This window comes from Salmo trutta, chromosome 7 (genome assembly GCF_901001165.1).
Source record: "Salmo trutta chromosome 7, fSalTru1.1, whole genome shotgun sequence".
Lineage (NCBI taxonomy): Eukaryota > Metazoa > Chordata > Actinopteri > Salmoniformes > Salmonidae > Salmo > Salmo trutta.
Window position 1 is genome coordinate 19,460,720 of NC_042963.1, and position 16,008 is coordinate 19,476,727.

The window sequence follows — 16,008 nt, forward strand, 5'->3', positions numbered from 1 at the left end:
GGTGGGAAAGGGTGAGGCTGAAGGTGAATTTTGTGAGAAGAGGAATGATTATTCACCAGGAACTAAAGGCACTTTGATTTCATTCCATTCATATCATTTGAAAGATGGAGGGAGGAGGGCGGTTTGATAATGATTTGTGCCACTTCCTACCGAGTTGATTTGTTCAAATATGGTACACATTTCCCCATCCCCATTTTATCAAATCTCTATAAAATATAATTTTACAAATGTATAGGCTACTGAAAATATCCCTCAGTAAATAAATACTAATGTAGAGAAGTGTAAATGTACATAGAATGGACTTTTCTTTTCTCGTGACAGAGAGAGGGGGAAGGCAGAGCGATGCCTGTAGCGGTTCCCCTCCTCTTCTCCTTGATATACATTCAGTGTGTGTCAGTGAGGTACCACACGGGGGGCACCAGTGATCAGGTCAACTCAACCCATACACCTTAATATGGGGGACAGCTCTGTCTTACAGTCCCATCTTCGACAGATATCCCCTCCCCAACTCTCCCAAGCAGCCTCCACCGCGCACAGTCCAACCGCTCTATAGCCCAGCCAGCCACGGCTTTGTCCCATCCAGTCCCACTGGCCCTTAGCGTGCTAGCACGATGCTAACGCTTACTCATGTTAGTGCCATTGGTTACACATGGGGGAGAGGGTGAGTAGGGGATGTTAGCATGTTAGCAATTGCGGCGGCGCCTATGTGGGGGGTTCGGCGGGGGCGCGATAGTGGCAGTGGTCCCTGCTTCTGCTGCGGGGGTAACGTACTGAGCCCAGGTCAGTGGAGGAGAGAGCCCTGGTGGAGGAGGAGGTACGATGAGCAGTGTTGGAGTGGCGTTCTCCCTGGCTGAGGTTCCTCTTGCGCTCGCGCACCAGGGCCCTCTGGTGCCTCTTCATGCGCTCCAGCTGCTCCTCTGCGCTCATGCGGCCCCGGGGGGCCTGGGCCAGAGGCTGGGGCTGCTGGCCAGAGGAGTACAGCTGCTCCAAAGCACTCTTAGGTCTCTCCTGGTACAGAGAGAGAGAGAGAGAGAGAGAGAGAGAGAGAGAGAGAGAGAGAGAGAGAGAGAGAGAGAGAGAGAGAGAGAGAGAGAGAGAGAGAGAGAGTGTGAGTGTGAGTGTGAGTGTGAGAAAGAGAGGGGGAAAGAGGGGGAGAAAAAGAGGGAGAAAGAGAAAAAGAGAAAGAGAAAAAGAGAGCGAGATAAGGATAGGAGAGAAAGATAGGAGAGAGAAACATAGTGAAAGAGATGAGATGGGTAGTGACATAGGGGTGTGATATGAAGAGGGGTAAAGGAAAGGAGGAAGAAAGAAAAACAACAATGAATCCTCAACACTAATTCCTCTTCAGTCTCAGGATAAAGTACTAAAATGAAGCTCCCAGGTTCGTCGAGTTAGGCGTACACTCCATAGCTCTGTGGTGTTTGTAGTGCATGTGTAAAGGACAGACCGGTAGGTTTGTCGAGCCTCTGAACAGAGCTCCGGACGTAATTTGCAAACCGATTCTATGACAGCCAGAAGTCGCCAACGGAGGGTGGTCCCTATAACACACCGCGCAAACAGCAAGCAAAAAACAACAAAAAAACCCGAATTGGCCCAGTGCTGTGCAGACAGACAATCGGTCTGGTGAACGTTCTCCTGAGGTTACTGCATGGCTAATGTCACCTTATTCCCTACATAGTCTACTACGTTTGACCAGAGAATTGTAGGCCCCGGTCTAACGTAGAGCACTATATAGCAAACAGGGTGTTATGTAATTAATGTACAAATTACAAATTAAAATACATTAATTAATTAATGTAAATGTAAAAAATGTAAATGTAAATGTAATGTAAATGTAAATGTGTTATAATCTCCACCCGGCACAGCCAGAAGAGGACTGGCCACCCCTCAGAGCCTGGTTCCTCTCTAGGTTTCTTCCTAGGTTTTGGCCTTTCTAGGGAGTTTTTCCTAGCCACTGTGCTTCTACACCTGCATTGCTTGCTGTTTGGGGTTTAAGGCTGGGTTTCTGTACAGCACTTTGTGACATCGGCTGATGGGCTTTATAAATACATTTGATTGATTGATTGATTTGGATAAAGCTCACATCTCGTTCCTTCCCCTGTGTCGTGACTGATGACTCACCCTCCCCTTAATCCCTACATAGTGCACTACTTTTGACCAGAGCAGGCTGTGTTTGGCGACTCACCCTCTCTGCAGAGCAGGCCACCCCTCTCCTCAGGGTCACGAAGGAGGAGATGTTACTGGACTGGTTCAGCCTCGGCGATGAGCCCGACAGACCTGTTACGGACAGGAAACAGGAAACACTGTCGTGGTATGCCTGGGGGGAAAACCCATTCTGACACAGCACCACTGCCCTGAAGAGACACGGAGTGGCAAAGAGTGGAATGTCAGCATAACACAGGTCTGAATCGCAGGCTAACTGATGATACCTTTGTTTGGGAGGGTCTGGTAGCCCCCCTCAGACCCTGTGCTGCTCTGGCCCGTCCCTGGCAGTTCTGGTTCACTCAGGTATGACCGCAGCTCCACCTGACACGCAATCATACTGCAGTTGTCACAAACTAGTTCAGCGAGGTTCGAGTCAACTTATTACTCAATACAATACATCTTGCTCTCAATGAGCTAAAGGCTGCATTCCATTTCAAAATGTTGGTGCCTTTCCCTCAACCCTCATTCCCTCTCCTTCAGAGACGACTGGAAAGGTGTGTTAGCCACTCATTCCCGCTATGTTGCCTCTTCAGTTCTCTCAGAAGCATGAAGATTAGTGAGTGAGGGAAGGAAGAGGATAGAGGACAGCTTTTTGGAATAGAATGGAGCCTTTTGCATCTCCTCAAAGTGACATGGGTCAGTCAGATTTCAATGATGAGGGTGTTAACACAGCTGAGTGACAGTCTGATATCGCCCTGTATAACCGGCTTTGATGGCGATAGCTGAAAACAGCAGTGTTTTTCTGATACCGTAAGGGCCCGCAATGGACCGTTCAACTTTACAAACGGTACCCGATAAAAGCACTGTTGTACGCGCAGCACACACCTTCGTAGCACAACAAAGGCTCGTCTTAACAATAAATAACAAAATAAATGTAAATAAAAGGCTTGTCCTGACTTTAAAGTCTCCGTTGACACACCCTCCGCTCTCTCGGTCTCTCTTCCTCTCGTCCGACTGGCGTTTGAGCCCGCGAACCGACGTGTGTCGTACTACCACCGACGCCTCTTTGGGGAGGGGTGGGATGGCGGGGGGCGGGTCTTCATAATCGTAGAGGCTGGGCAGGGGTGGTCTGGGAGGAGCCTCATCTTCTGCCTGTACCAGAGCCACACCCATACAGGAAGTCAGTCACAATTGGTACTTATTGTTAAGTACCTCAAAGCTCATTGGAGGAAGAAACCCGAGGGGGAGGGACCTTGAAGCGGGAGGAATCAAGGATTTGTCAGCTGGTAACGCTTTCAGACAATCCCTGATTAGAAGAGAGTCATTCTACTCAGGGCTATGAAGGTTTCATATTCAGCTTAACTGTTAAATGTGTTTTATGTATTCTGACCCTTCACAGCACAGGTCAAGTGTTCTCAACTCATTTACTTAAAAAAAAATGTTTTTATCGTTTTGCACAGTAGTTCCAAACCCACACACTTTTGACAGCTTGACTTTGATGGAACACATCCACTCTAAGGCAGGACTAACTGCTGTTATTATTAACCCACTGTGGTCCATGTATAGGTTTACATCCCCCCAGCAAACCCAGATTTACAAACTCAACTGCCACTCACCCATTTTGGCACGGGGTTGTGAGGCAGCGTGTAGGAGCTGCGAGGAGGGGGCCTAACCTCCCCTACGGGGGGCGTCGCGCTCTGCGAAGGCACTGCAGGGTCCGACACTGAAGCCACTAGTTTCCTCTCTGGAGAATAAAAAGACACAGGCAAATGAACAAGTGCAAATTCACACACAGGCGACAAATGAAGGTATGACTGACCTCTGTGCTTGTTTGTCTGTCATGGTTAAGTGTTAGGATATAGAGGTAGTTTGGTGCAGTTGGTTTGGTAACACAGTATGGAGAGACTAGATTTGTCTTTTTGCTATGAAAAACTACCATAGTCGTTTGTCTCCCATGTAGTGTTTTGCAGTTAGGAATTCCCCCAAGGGGACGAATAAGGTTGTTTGATCGGAATTGAATTGAGTAAAATATGGTAAAACACAGTGGGCGGGGCGTGAATGTCTGGACCGTTGGTGATTTCTCCCACCTGGGTTCTGCACCGAGTCGATTGTGATCTTGTAGTTTGCTTTGCTGGAGCTCAGTCCTGCCATCACGTCCTCTATCCTCCACAGCTCCCGCTTTATCTCTGTTTTCTCCTGCTACACACACACACACACACACACACACACATCTTAGCTGGTTCCTACTGCGCTATACACACACACACACACACACCAAACAGTCTTTTCCCAGTAGACCCATCCCATCTACAGTACACGCTTCAAAACAGTGAATAACAACTATGTTCTGTTCACGTCTACGCCTGTGGACATTGTCCCCATCGAGTGGAGCAGCAGCACTGCACAGCACCGGGGTGCAGTACCGGCTCTGACCTGAGGGGTGGCGCTGTGGTTCATGCGTGCCTGTAGCACGGCCCTCAACTGCTCCACGGAGCTCTCCAGACTGCTGTAGTCCTCCCAGGCCCGGGCCATCTCCTACATATAACATGAGGGAGCAGGGAAAGACAGAGTTTCCGTAAACATATACAGTGGAATGCGTTGGCCAGAACCACACAGAAGACCATACATCTACATCTGCATTGCTAACTGTTTAGGGTTTTAGGCTGGGTTTCTGTCTAAGCACTTTGTGACATCAGCTGAAAAGGGGTTTATAAATACATTTGATTGGCTGATTGCTACCCGACCCGAGCTCCAACGGGCCCCGACGTAGATCGGGTTAGGGCCCGGGTGGGACCTGTTTTTTCCATCAATAACCAGGGTACGGGCAGGCCTCGGGCATCACTAAATTGATCAGTAACATTCTGAAGTCATTTGCTCGTGCTCTACTAGGTAATACAGTCACATCTGACTGAGATCATAACACAGTGCTTCAACCTCGTCATAATACAAGAGAAGGAGAGATCATTCCACAGAAAATAACAACCTTCCTCGAGTTTTGTCGGAGTTTAGAGTGACGAAAGCTAACAGCTAACCGCTCTCTCATGTCTCTTCACTGAGCAGAGCAAGTGGAGCCGTTGCCATGGATACTCACAGACTCCCCCGAGGCGTCATGAGCAGTGCGCATGCAGAGCGACCTGCGCGCAGCGACCCAGTGACAGACAGAAGAGCAGCTAATGGATTTACTAACGTAATAAGTTATTTCTGATTTCGGCCCGGGGCCTTAAATTTGGCAGAAGCAACCGGGCCAGGGTAGGGCAGGGCATGGGTAAGGCTCCGGCTTAAAGTTCAGGTGTGTCTGATGATCTCACCGTGGATGCGCTGGAGATCTCGGCCCTGATGTGCACCACGTCCTCCTGTAGGAGTCTCTGCTGGTAGGCTATCTTCTCCAGGTGGGTCGCCTGGTCTCTGTACAGCTCCATCTGTTGGTGGGACACGTCCAGCACCGACTCCAGCTTGTCCTGATGGGTCAGGGGTTAGGAGGTCAATATCAGAGACAGCAAGGTCAAGGTCAATTCCAGTTCAACTCGGGAAATGCACACAATGATGTCAATTTTGTCAAAGTGGATGAAAAAACAAAATAAAACCCTTTAAATTGGAATCATTAGAATTTTTTTACCTCACACATTGACTTCTTGGCTGATAAATTCAAACAGACCCAAATGCAGTGAGACACACATGAGTATAGAGATGAAGTGTCAGTACCTTATCGTCCTTCAGTGAGCTGATCCGGACCTCCAGTTCCTTCAGGGTCTTGTCCTGCTCACATAACCGACTGAGTTTAACCTGTAGGACAGGGACAGACAGAGACAGACAGAGAGACAGGGCTGTTACAGACCAATCTTTCCTACGGCTTCCTACAGTGTGTGTGTGCGCGCGTCACTTTCCTCCATGTACATGTATATCCTCCCCTCTCACACATTTGTGTGTGTGTGTGTGTGTGTGTGTGTACGTGCATGTCTACCTGCGTAAGTGTGTCTGAATCCCTCTCTCCTGTCTCATTAGCTGATAATTATGCAGCGCAAACCCTTTACGCAAATACGCCACATCCCACGCTACCCTTTTGAGTCCTCCTAATTAATCCCCGATTAAGGTTGCATCACCAACGGCACCCTAGTTCTTATACAGGGCACTACTTGGGGCCCTGGTCAAAAGGAGTGCAATGTATAGGGAACAGGGTGCCATTTGGGACACACAGTAAGAAACCCCAAACATGACACAGGATGGATCAACTGATTTTCATTTCTCAATTCTCAAGACCCCAAACCCACCCCCTCGACGTGAACAAATAGTATTCCGTCAAATTAAAGCTGTTACATAAAGTTGCATAATAATTGCTTGCGGTTTAGAAAACGAGAGAAAATAGCCAGATTAAGTGGCATGGTATCTTTCGCAGTCACAAAACATATGCATAGTGTTTATGTTCCATTCGCCATTCCGTTGAACGCATCGTTTATTTGTGGCGATGTCTCCACGCGCAGTAATGTTGCTTTGTTGACGCCATGAAATATTCAGTGCGGATAGGAAAAACACCTCCTTATAAATTGTTAAAGGGCAAACGTGCGGAGCTTGTCAACGCTACGCTCTTCAACTCCTTTTACACACTGAAAGGAGAACAAATTGATTTACACAAAAAAAAAGTGCTAATATATAACTGAAAGACTCACGACCTCATACATTTCTCTCTTCAAGTTGAGGTAAATCCTAGTTGACTGCTACTTTATTATTATTTTATTACATTTATTACATTTTTATCGCTCACTCTATCCCCTTAAGGGTCTATGGTTGTCAGTGCATCAGTCTCATCTCTGTACCTACCCTTCCAGAAAAGTTTGAAGCTAAAACTGAAAAATGTCCTTTTGGGACAAGAGATGGAGTGAAAATGTTGTTGAGGGTTGTGGGGTGGGAGAGAGAGAGAGAGAAAGAGCGAGAGTGTGTGTATGTGTGTGCGTGTGCGTGCGTGTGCGTGTGCGTATGTGTGAGCAATGCGGAAAACTGCTCTGCTGCGACTCTCGCTCATACTCACGTCCACGTCACTCTCGGCTACTCTGACAGGTCGCGTTGCTTCTTTCAACGTCTGACTTCCAACCACCTTGGGAGCAGAAAATAAATACATTTTCAAATAGTGTTGCTCTGTGTACACTCAGTGGCCAGTTTATTAGGTACACCACCCCGTTCACCAAAATGGTTCGCTCCTACAGACGGTGAGTCACGTGGCCGTGGCTTGCTATATAAAGCAGGCAGACAGGCATCCAGTTACTGTTCGATTGAACGTTAGAATGGGGAAAACGAGTTACCTAAGCGACTTTGAGCGTGGTATGATCGTCGTTACCAGGCAGACCGGTTCCGGTAACTCAGAAACGGCCGGCCTACTGGGCTTTTCACGCACGACAGTGTCTAGGGTTTACAGAGAATGGTGCGACAAACAAAAACCATCCAGTCAGCGGTAGTCCTGTGGGCGAAAACAGCTCGTTGAAGAGAGGTGGAAGGAGAATGGCAAGAATGGTGCAAGCTAACAGGTGGACCACAAACAGGTAAATAACAGCGTAGTACAACAGTGGTGTGCTGAACAGCATCTCAGAACGTACAACTCGTCGGTCCTTGTCATGGATGGGCTATTGCAGCAGACGACCACACCGGGTTCCACTCCTATCAGCTAGAAACAAGAAGAAGCGACTCCAGTGGGCACGCGATCACCAACACTGGACAATTGAGGAGTGGAAAAACATTTCCTGGTCCGACGAATCCCTGTTCCTGTTGCGTCATGCTGATGGCAGAGTCAGGATTTGGCTAAGCAGCTTGAGTCCATGGCCTGGTGTCAACGGTACAGGCTGGTGGCGGTGGTGTGGGGAATGTTTTCCCTTGACACCAATTGACCAACGTTTCCATGCCCCGAAGAATTCTAGCTGTTCTGGAGGCAAAGGACCCGGTACTAGATGGGTGTACCTAATAAACTGGCCCCTGTTCTGGTAGGGATATTGGCTGTTGATGATACTAAAAAGTTACACTGAAAGCACAATGAGGAAACCAACCGTGAACCAACCACGATGACTTAGAGAAAGTAAGAAAATAGCCATTGACAAATGCAGCCTATATGACACAGAAACAAAGAAGCTCTTTGCATGAACGCCACTCATGACAATGCCATTGATTACATTTATTTTATCTCCATAGCTTTTCTTCATGTCCCTGTATCACAAAAAGATGGACAACAAACCAATTTTCAAACAAAAATGGAATGAGACACTGCTTAGGCTACTCCTTACAATACTCCCAGCGTTGGAAATACAGATTTGTACAAATATATATTTTTGGGGAATTCCTAGAGTATATTCTGAACCAACTGGGTTCAGGGTAAACATGCTGTGTTGTACTGGAGATATATCAAGGAGATATGTTTGATAGATCAACAGGAGGATGGTGCATCCGGCGAGCTTTTCAACCCCCGAACCAACCACAGCCACCACAGCACACGCACTGCAGAGCCATCCCAGGCCAGGACCACCAATCACATCACAATGGAGCCGAGAGTCAGGGGTTACAGAGGGGTCAATGCCAAGCCAGTGCCCACACACAGCCATGGACACAGAAACAGTGTTTTAAAGCGATGGGATGGTCTCCCTCGTAAACATGTACACATACACTCAAATACATACACGCTCATGCGTGCGCACACATACGCACACACATACAGTGTGTCCACAGTGCTTACGTTCCATAGTGGCCCGAGAGGCCCGGCGGTGCAGTGCAGTAGCACACTGTGAGCCGTGAGGATGAACGGCTCTAAACTTTTGATCTGCGTCAAATAGGAGATGGAGAGCCACTGTTATTAAATGGCTGCCGTTCGCTATGAGCAAGTTATCAATTTGACCATTCATTTGAATATACTCGTTTGTATACCAACTGTTAATGTCATATTTAAAAAAACAAAAAACAAATACCCCTTTTTCTCACCGATTTCGTGGTATCCGATTGGTAGTTACAGTCTTGTCTCATCGCTGCAACTCCTGTACGGACTCGGGAGAGGCGAAGGTCGAGTGCCGTGCGTCCTCCGAAACACGACCCAACCAAGCCGCACTGCTTGTTGACACAATGCCGGCTTAACCCAGAAGCCAGCCACAACAATGTGTCGGAGGAAGCACCGTGCACCTGGCGACCGTGTCAGCGTGCACTGCGCCCGGCCCGCCACAGGAGTCGCTAGAGCGCGATGGAACAAGGACATCTCCCATTCTGCTCTGCAGATCCTCTAAAGCTCTGTCAGGTAGGATGGGGAGCGTTGCTGCACAGCTATTTTCAGGTCTCTCTAGAGATGTTGGATTGGGTTCAAGTCCGGGCTCTGTGCTCAAGGACATTCAGAGACTTGTCCTGAAGCCACTCCTGCGTTGTCTTGGCTGTGTACTTAGGGTAGTTGTCCTGTTTGTCCTGATCTCGCTGTACTTTGCTCCATTCATCTTTCAATCAATCCTGACTAGTCTCCCAGTCCCTGCCGCTGAAAAACATTGCCACAGCACGATGCTGCCAGCACCATGCTTCACTGTAGGGATGGTGCCAGGGTTCCTTCAGACGTGACGCTTGGCATTCAGATCAAAGAGTTCAACCTTGGTTTCATCAGACTAAGGAATCTTGTTTCTCATGGTCAGTCTTTAGGTGCCTTTTGGCAAACTCCAAACGGGCTGTCATGTGCCTTTTACTGAGGACTGGCTTCCGTCTGGCTACTCTAACACAAAGGCCTGATTGGTGGAGTGCTGCAGAGATGGTTGTCCTTCTGGAAGGTTCTCCTGTCTCTACAGAGAAACACTGGAGCTCTGTCAAAGTGACCATCGGGTTTTTGGTCACCTCCCTGACCAAGGACCTTCTCAACCGATTGCTTAGTTTTAGCTCTAGGAATCGTCTTGGTGGTTCCAAACTTCTTCCATTTAAGAATGATGGAGGCCACTGTGTTCTTGGGGATCTTCAATGCTGCAGAAATGTTTTGGTACCCTTCCGCAGATCTGTGACTCGACACAATCCTGTCTCTAAGCTCTACGGACAATTCCTTCGACCTCATGGCTTGGTTTTTGCTCTCGCATGCACCGTCAACTGTGGGAACTTATGTAGACAGGTGGACTGCAATCAAGTTATAGAAACATCTCAAGGATGATCAACGGATACAGGACGCACCTGAGCTCAATTTCGAGTCTCATAGCAAAGGGTCTGAATACTTATGTAAATAAGGTACTTCTGTTTTTATATTTTAGAAATTTGCTCAAATTTAAACCTGTTTTCGCGTTGTCATTATGTGGTATTGTGTGTAGATTGATGAGGGAAAAAAGATTGAATACATTTTAGAATAAGGCTGTAACGTAACAAAATGTGGAAAAAGGGGTCTGAATACTTTCCGAATGCACTGCGTGTATGTACAGTGCCTTCATTCCCCATTTTGTTCTTACAGCCTGAAATGTATGTTTTTTAACCATCTACACACAATACCCCATAATGACAAAGTGAAAACATGTTTTGAAGAAATTCTAGTAAATTTATTGAAAAATAAATTCAGAAATATCATATTTACTTAATTATTTACACCCCTGACTCAACACGTTAGAGTCACCTTTGGCAGCAAATCACCTTTGGCAGCAAATCACCTTTGGCAGCAAATCACCTTTGGCAGCAAATCACCTTTGGCAGTGATTACAGCTTTCTGGGTAAGTCTAAGAGCTTTGCACACCTGAATTTTACAATAAAATTCCTCAAGCTCTGTCAAGTTGGTTGTTGATCAATGCTAGACAGCAATTTAAGCTGAAACTGTAGGCCACTCAGGAAATTCAATGTCGTCTTGGTAAGCAGCTCCAGCGTACACTGAGTACACAAAACATTAAGAACGCCTGCTCTGTCCATGGCATAGACTGACCAGGTGAAAGATATGATCCCTTATTAATGTCACTTGTTAAATCCACTTCAAATCAGTGTAGATGAACCAAAGGAGACAGGTTAAATAAGGATTTCAAAGCCTTGACACAATTGAGACATGGATTGTGTATATGTGTGCCATTCAAAGGGTGATTGGGTAATATTTAAGTGCCTTTAAACGGGGTATGGCAGTCGGTGCCAGGCGCACCGGCTTGTGTAAAGAACTGCAACGCTGTGTCAAGAATGGTCGACCGCCCAAAGGACATCCAGCCAACTTGATACAACTGTGGAAAGCATTGTCGTCAAAATGGGCCAGCATCCCTGTGGAACGCTTTTGACACCTTGTAGAGTCCATGCCCCCAACAAAATGAGGCTGTTCGAGGGCAAAATGGGGTGCAACTCAATATTAGGAAGGTGTTCCTAATGTTTTGTACACTCAGTGTATTATATAGAGCCAAAATATCAATAAACTGGCACCAGTAAACTAGGGGACCACGCTGCCTGTGCTGGGACCAGCTACCTCCTAGGATAACACTTTAAGAGTCCCTAGTAAACAATTTATTAGGAATTTACAAACCGTTTGCTCACCATTTATTCATCAGTACTCCGACATTTGTAAATAATAGTAAGCTAGTTATTCACGCATATATTTCTTTAAAACATCCTGTGTGCTTGTTCTTTTACCAAGTTTGCCATTTTGTTCATCCCCATTTACGCCGTGTCATTCTCAGCTCTACCCTGAGATGCAGGGTGTGTTGGTCATCCAGCGAGTAGTAAGGTGAGTGTGTTAATGTTAGAGAGCTTTGGCCAGGCATTAGGCCATTAGGGTGAAGTTTCCCCTAGGTACAGATCCATGATCAGCTTCCCCTCCACCAATCCTAACCTTAACCATTCGTAGGGGAAAATGCAAAACAGATCCAAGATCAGTGCCTAGGGGCAACTTCCCCCTACTCTATTTGAGTAGGCCTACATGAGAGGGGGAGAAACAGAAGAGGAGAAAGAGGGATGAGGAGATAACAAAAATGGAAACGGGAGGAGAGAGAGAGAGAGCGTTCCCACCTTCAAGTCTAGATACTCCAGGTCTTTCTTCAGTTGCATGTACGTATCGTCAACCTTCGGGGTGGAGTGGAGAGATAAAGAAGAGTCAAATCAAAGCTTTACGGCATTACAGTATGGCAGCGTACAGGATTTTGACAGGTATACGCTTCCATATTATAGATCTAACTGTAGAGTGGATATTAGTTGCCGAATGAATCACTGATAATACATATGATTATATAGCGCTACTCATTGACGTCAAATCTACCATGATGTGTAATAATAATTACTTGTCCGTTCTACTATAATCATCTATAATGATCCATATTGGATTAGGAATTAAGGGTGAGATGATTATAAGCCTATTGTCAAGAATATGCTTTTGGATGATTGCCATCTGTTAGGCTTGTAATACGATGAGTAAAATATCAAAATGGGCAAAACGTTAATGTTGTCATCCAAAACACGCACCCACACACACTCACACAGAGAGAGAAAATGTATGTATTGGCACATTTAAATTTATTATGAGCTTCTCAATGTTATACCCCCAGAGATGAAAGACGTGCACATACAAAACGGAAGCACACTACAAGCAGCCGCTCCAAGATCACAAGCCCAAAAACGGCTCCACTTTGAAGCAAACTAGCAACATCTCAGCCAAACAAACAAACAAAAGAACCCACTGAAAATGAGCGAGACATCAAAGTCCAGGCAGATAAAAAAAAAAATGGAATTGTATCTAAAGCCAACCAGACAGTCTTAGTCTGGGATGACTGCATGGAAGCTAGCTAGCACAACACGACATGCTAACACACAATCCGGCGCTACAGCAGCCTAACTTGGAGTGCAAAAACCCCCACTACAGGCTGCTACGGCCTTAAAGTCTTGTTTGATCAAATGCAACAACTGAAACCAGAACTATTCTGGGTTAGAGACGAAGAGAAACTGAAATGGTTATTTAGAAAATAAGTGTTCCTGGTTGCAAATTTTGTTTTCAAAGCATGGAAGATACTGTGCGTCAAGATAAGCTACATCATTGAAATAGCAGGTTTCTGTTTAGTTTTTCATTTCTTTTTCTTTTTCATTTGAATGTATACATGTACAGTGCCTTGCAAAAGTATTCAGACCCCTTGGATTTCTTCACATTTTATTGTCATTTTTTTGTCAACAATCTACACAAAATACTTAAGTGTCAAAGTGGAAGAACATTTTTATCTTCTTTTAGATAAATACAGTCATTAAAAAAAAGAACTAAAATATAGTCCTTGCATAAGTATTCAGCCACTTTGTTTAGGCAAGCCTAAATTAGATCAGGAGTCCAATTTGGCTGAACAAATCACATAAGTTAGATAGACTAATAGCGGTGGACATGATTTTTGAATAACTAAGTCTTCCTCTGTCCCCCCATACAGACAACATCTGTAAGATTCCTCAGTCAAGTTTTGAATTTCAAGCACAGAATCAACTACAAAAGACCAGGGAGCTTTTCGAAAGCCTCATAAAGAAGGGCGGTGATTGGTAGATGGGTAACAATAACAAATCAGACATTAAGTTCTTAATTATGCTGTATATTAAACCACCCAGACACATCAAAGCCACGGTCGTCCTTCTGAACTGAGCTGCAGGACAGGAAGGAAACTGCTCAGGGATGTTACCATGAGGACACTGGTGATTTTAAAACAAGCTACACAGTTCAATGTCTGTGATGGTAGAAAACTGAGAATGGATCAACAACATTGAAGTGATTCCACAATGATTACCTAAATGACAGCGTGAAAAGAAGAACAGAAATATACAGAATGAAAATACCAAAAACATGCATCTTGTATGCAAGGCACTAAAGTAATACTGCAAAAAAAAACACAGCAAAGGAATATACTTTTTGGCCTAAATGCAAAGCCTTATGTTTGGGGCGAATCCAACACATCGGAGTAACTATCTTCTTATTTTCACGCATAGTGGTGGCGACATCAATATGTTGTAGGTGTGCTGGGGAGTTTTTTCCAGGACAAAAAGAAACAGAATGGAGCTAAGCACAGACAAAAATCCTAGAGGAAAACCTGCTTTAGTCTTCTTTACAACCTACAACACAAAACCAAATCTACACTGGAGTTGCTTACGAAGAAGACAGTGGATTTCCCTGAGTAGCCAAATTACAGTTTTGACTTAAAATCGGCTTGAAAATCTATGGCAAGACTTGAAAACGTTTGTCTAGCCATGATCCCAAACATCTTGACAGAGCTTGAAGAATTTTTTTAAAGAATAAATGGGCTAATATTCCACAATCCAGGTGTGCAAAGCTCTTATAGACTTACCCAAAAACAATCACAGCTGTAACCGACGCCAAAGCTGTTTCTAGCATGTGTTGACTCAGTGAGCTGTATACTTATGGAAATACTATATTTTAGTTATTTCATTTCTATTAATATTTAAAATAATTTGTCTTGCACTGTGACATTAGAGATTATTTTATATAGATTGTTGACAAAAAAATGACATTTCAATTTTAATCCCATTTTGTAACACAATAAAATGTGAAGAAATCCAAAACGGTCTGAATACTTTTGAAGGCACTGTATATGAATGAGTATAATTTCTGCATGCGTATATGATTCATTTCTTTGCTACTGTGGATACAGTGTTTTATAAGCTCATTTGGGCTGGGCATCTTGAAGATGCAAGACACTATAATAATGAAACAAATCAAAAAGCATAGAAAAGAGACTATGGGGAGCAGCCAGCACAGGCCAACGCTCACAAACAGCCATGCCCAGGTTGAGCTCACATTGGTGGGGTACAGAAGACCAGGCGTACTGGGGACCCCCACCTGGCTGCTGCTGACGTGGCCCATGGGGCCTGAGGGGCCTAGGAACGGCCCCAGATAAGAAGGGCCGGAGAAGAGAGGGTTGTTTTTGGTGGTGAGGAAGTGGGGGCCAGAAGGGGTGTAGTTGAAGTGCTGCAGCTGGGTTAGCGTGTGGTGGCGCGCGGCGGCCATCTTTGCCTGATGCCTCCGGAGCTGAATGAGCAGGAGGGTGAGCTCCTCAGGCTGCGTGTGTAACAGTAGTGTGTCCCTCGGGGGACAGAGGGAGGGAATGCTCAACGGTTAGCAAAGATACTCAGAGCTGTATAGAATCTATATAGGTAGGTTGAACTGTCGGTCATGTTAGCACCAAAGGTTCAATGCCATTTACATTCAAACAATGCAATCTTACTGGAACGCTAGGGAAAGTGGAGACATCACAAAAGTCTAACTGTAAATAGTAGTGGAGACACCAGTTTTGGAGGCAGTGTTACGCTTGCTAGCAAAGAAAGCTGTAAAGTAGCTAACTAGCTACAATGTTTCGCCCCACAGTTAGCTAGGTTATTTAATTATTTAACTAGCTAAAGTTATTTAGAGCTAGTTAGCTAGTAAAAGGGTGCAGGAGTGTTGGCTAAAGTAACACTTGTGTCAATAACATGACAAAAAAAAAAACTTGTGTTTCCAGTTGTCTTTACATTTTACAGATTAGGACGCAATCCACTTTCCAAGTGTTTTTTTGTCTTGGAACTTTTGATACCAACACGGCAGCCATTCAAATATCTGTATCTACACTGAACAAAAAAAATAATGCAACATGTAAAGTGTTTGTCCCATGTTTCATGAGCTGAAATAAAAGATCCCAGAAATGTTCCATATGCACAAAATGCTTAACTCTCTCAAATTTTGTGCACAAATTTGTTTAAATCCCTGTTAGTAAGCATTTCTCCTTTGCCAAGATAATCCATCTACATGACAGGTGTGGCATATCAAGAAGCTGATTCAACAGCATGCTCATTACACAGGTGCAGGACGTGCACCTTGTGCTGGGGACAATAAAAAAGCCACTCAAATGTGCAGTTTTGTCACACAACACAATGCCACAGATGTCTAAAGTTTTAAGGGAGCGTGCAATTGGC

The 16,008-nt window shown here is 45.3% G+C and overlaps 1 protein-coding gene across 15 annotated transcripts in view; it reads right to left on the bottom strand.

Moving 5' to 3' along the window:
- The window catches only part of LOC115197057 (pleckstrin homology domain-containing family A member 7), a 172,519-nt gene that overhangs the window by 7,674 nt on the left and 148,837 nt on the right, over window positions 1-16,008 (bottom strand). For 9 of the 15 annotated variants that reach the window (XM_029758212.1, XM_029758208.1, XM_029758210.1 and 6 more), the window contains 12 exons: window positions 14,858-15,118; window positions 12,091-12,144; window positions 7,169-7,234; window positions 5,848-5,928; window positions 5,454-5,603; window positions 4,579-4,680; window positions 4,233-4,344; window positions 3,762-3,889; window positions 3,103-3,297; window positions 2,430-2,526; window positions 2,186-2,277; window positions 772-1,008 (listed from right to left, as the gene is read on the bottom strand). In XM_029758212.1, the coding sequence (XP_029614072.1) occupies window positions 772-1,008; window positions 2,186-2,277; window positions 2,430-2,526; window positions 3,103-3,297; window positions 3,762-3,889; window positions 4,233-4,344; window positions 4,579-4,680; window positions 5,454-5,603; window positions 5,848-5,928; window positions 7,169-7,234; window positions 12,091-12,144; window positions 14,858-15,118 (1,575 nt within the window). The remainder of the gene's footprint in view (window positions 1-771; window positions 1,009-2,185; window positions 2,278-2,429; window positions 2,527-3,102; window positions 3,298-3,761; window positions 3,890-4,232; window positions 4,345-4,578; window positions 4,681-5,453; window positions 5,604-5,847; window positions 5,929-7,168; window positions 7,235-12,090; window positions 12,145-14,857; window positions 15,119-16,008) is intronic. The other 6 variants (XM_029758218.1, XM_029758223.1, XM_029758211.1 and 3 more) reach the window with 5 other exon arrangements.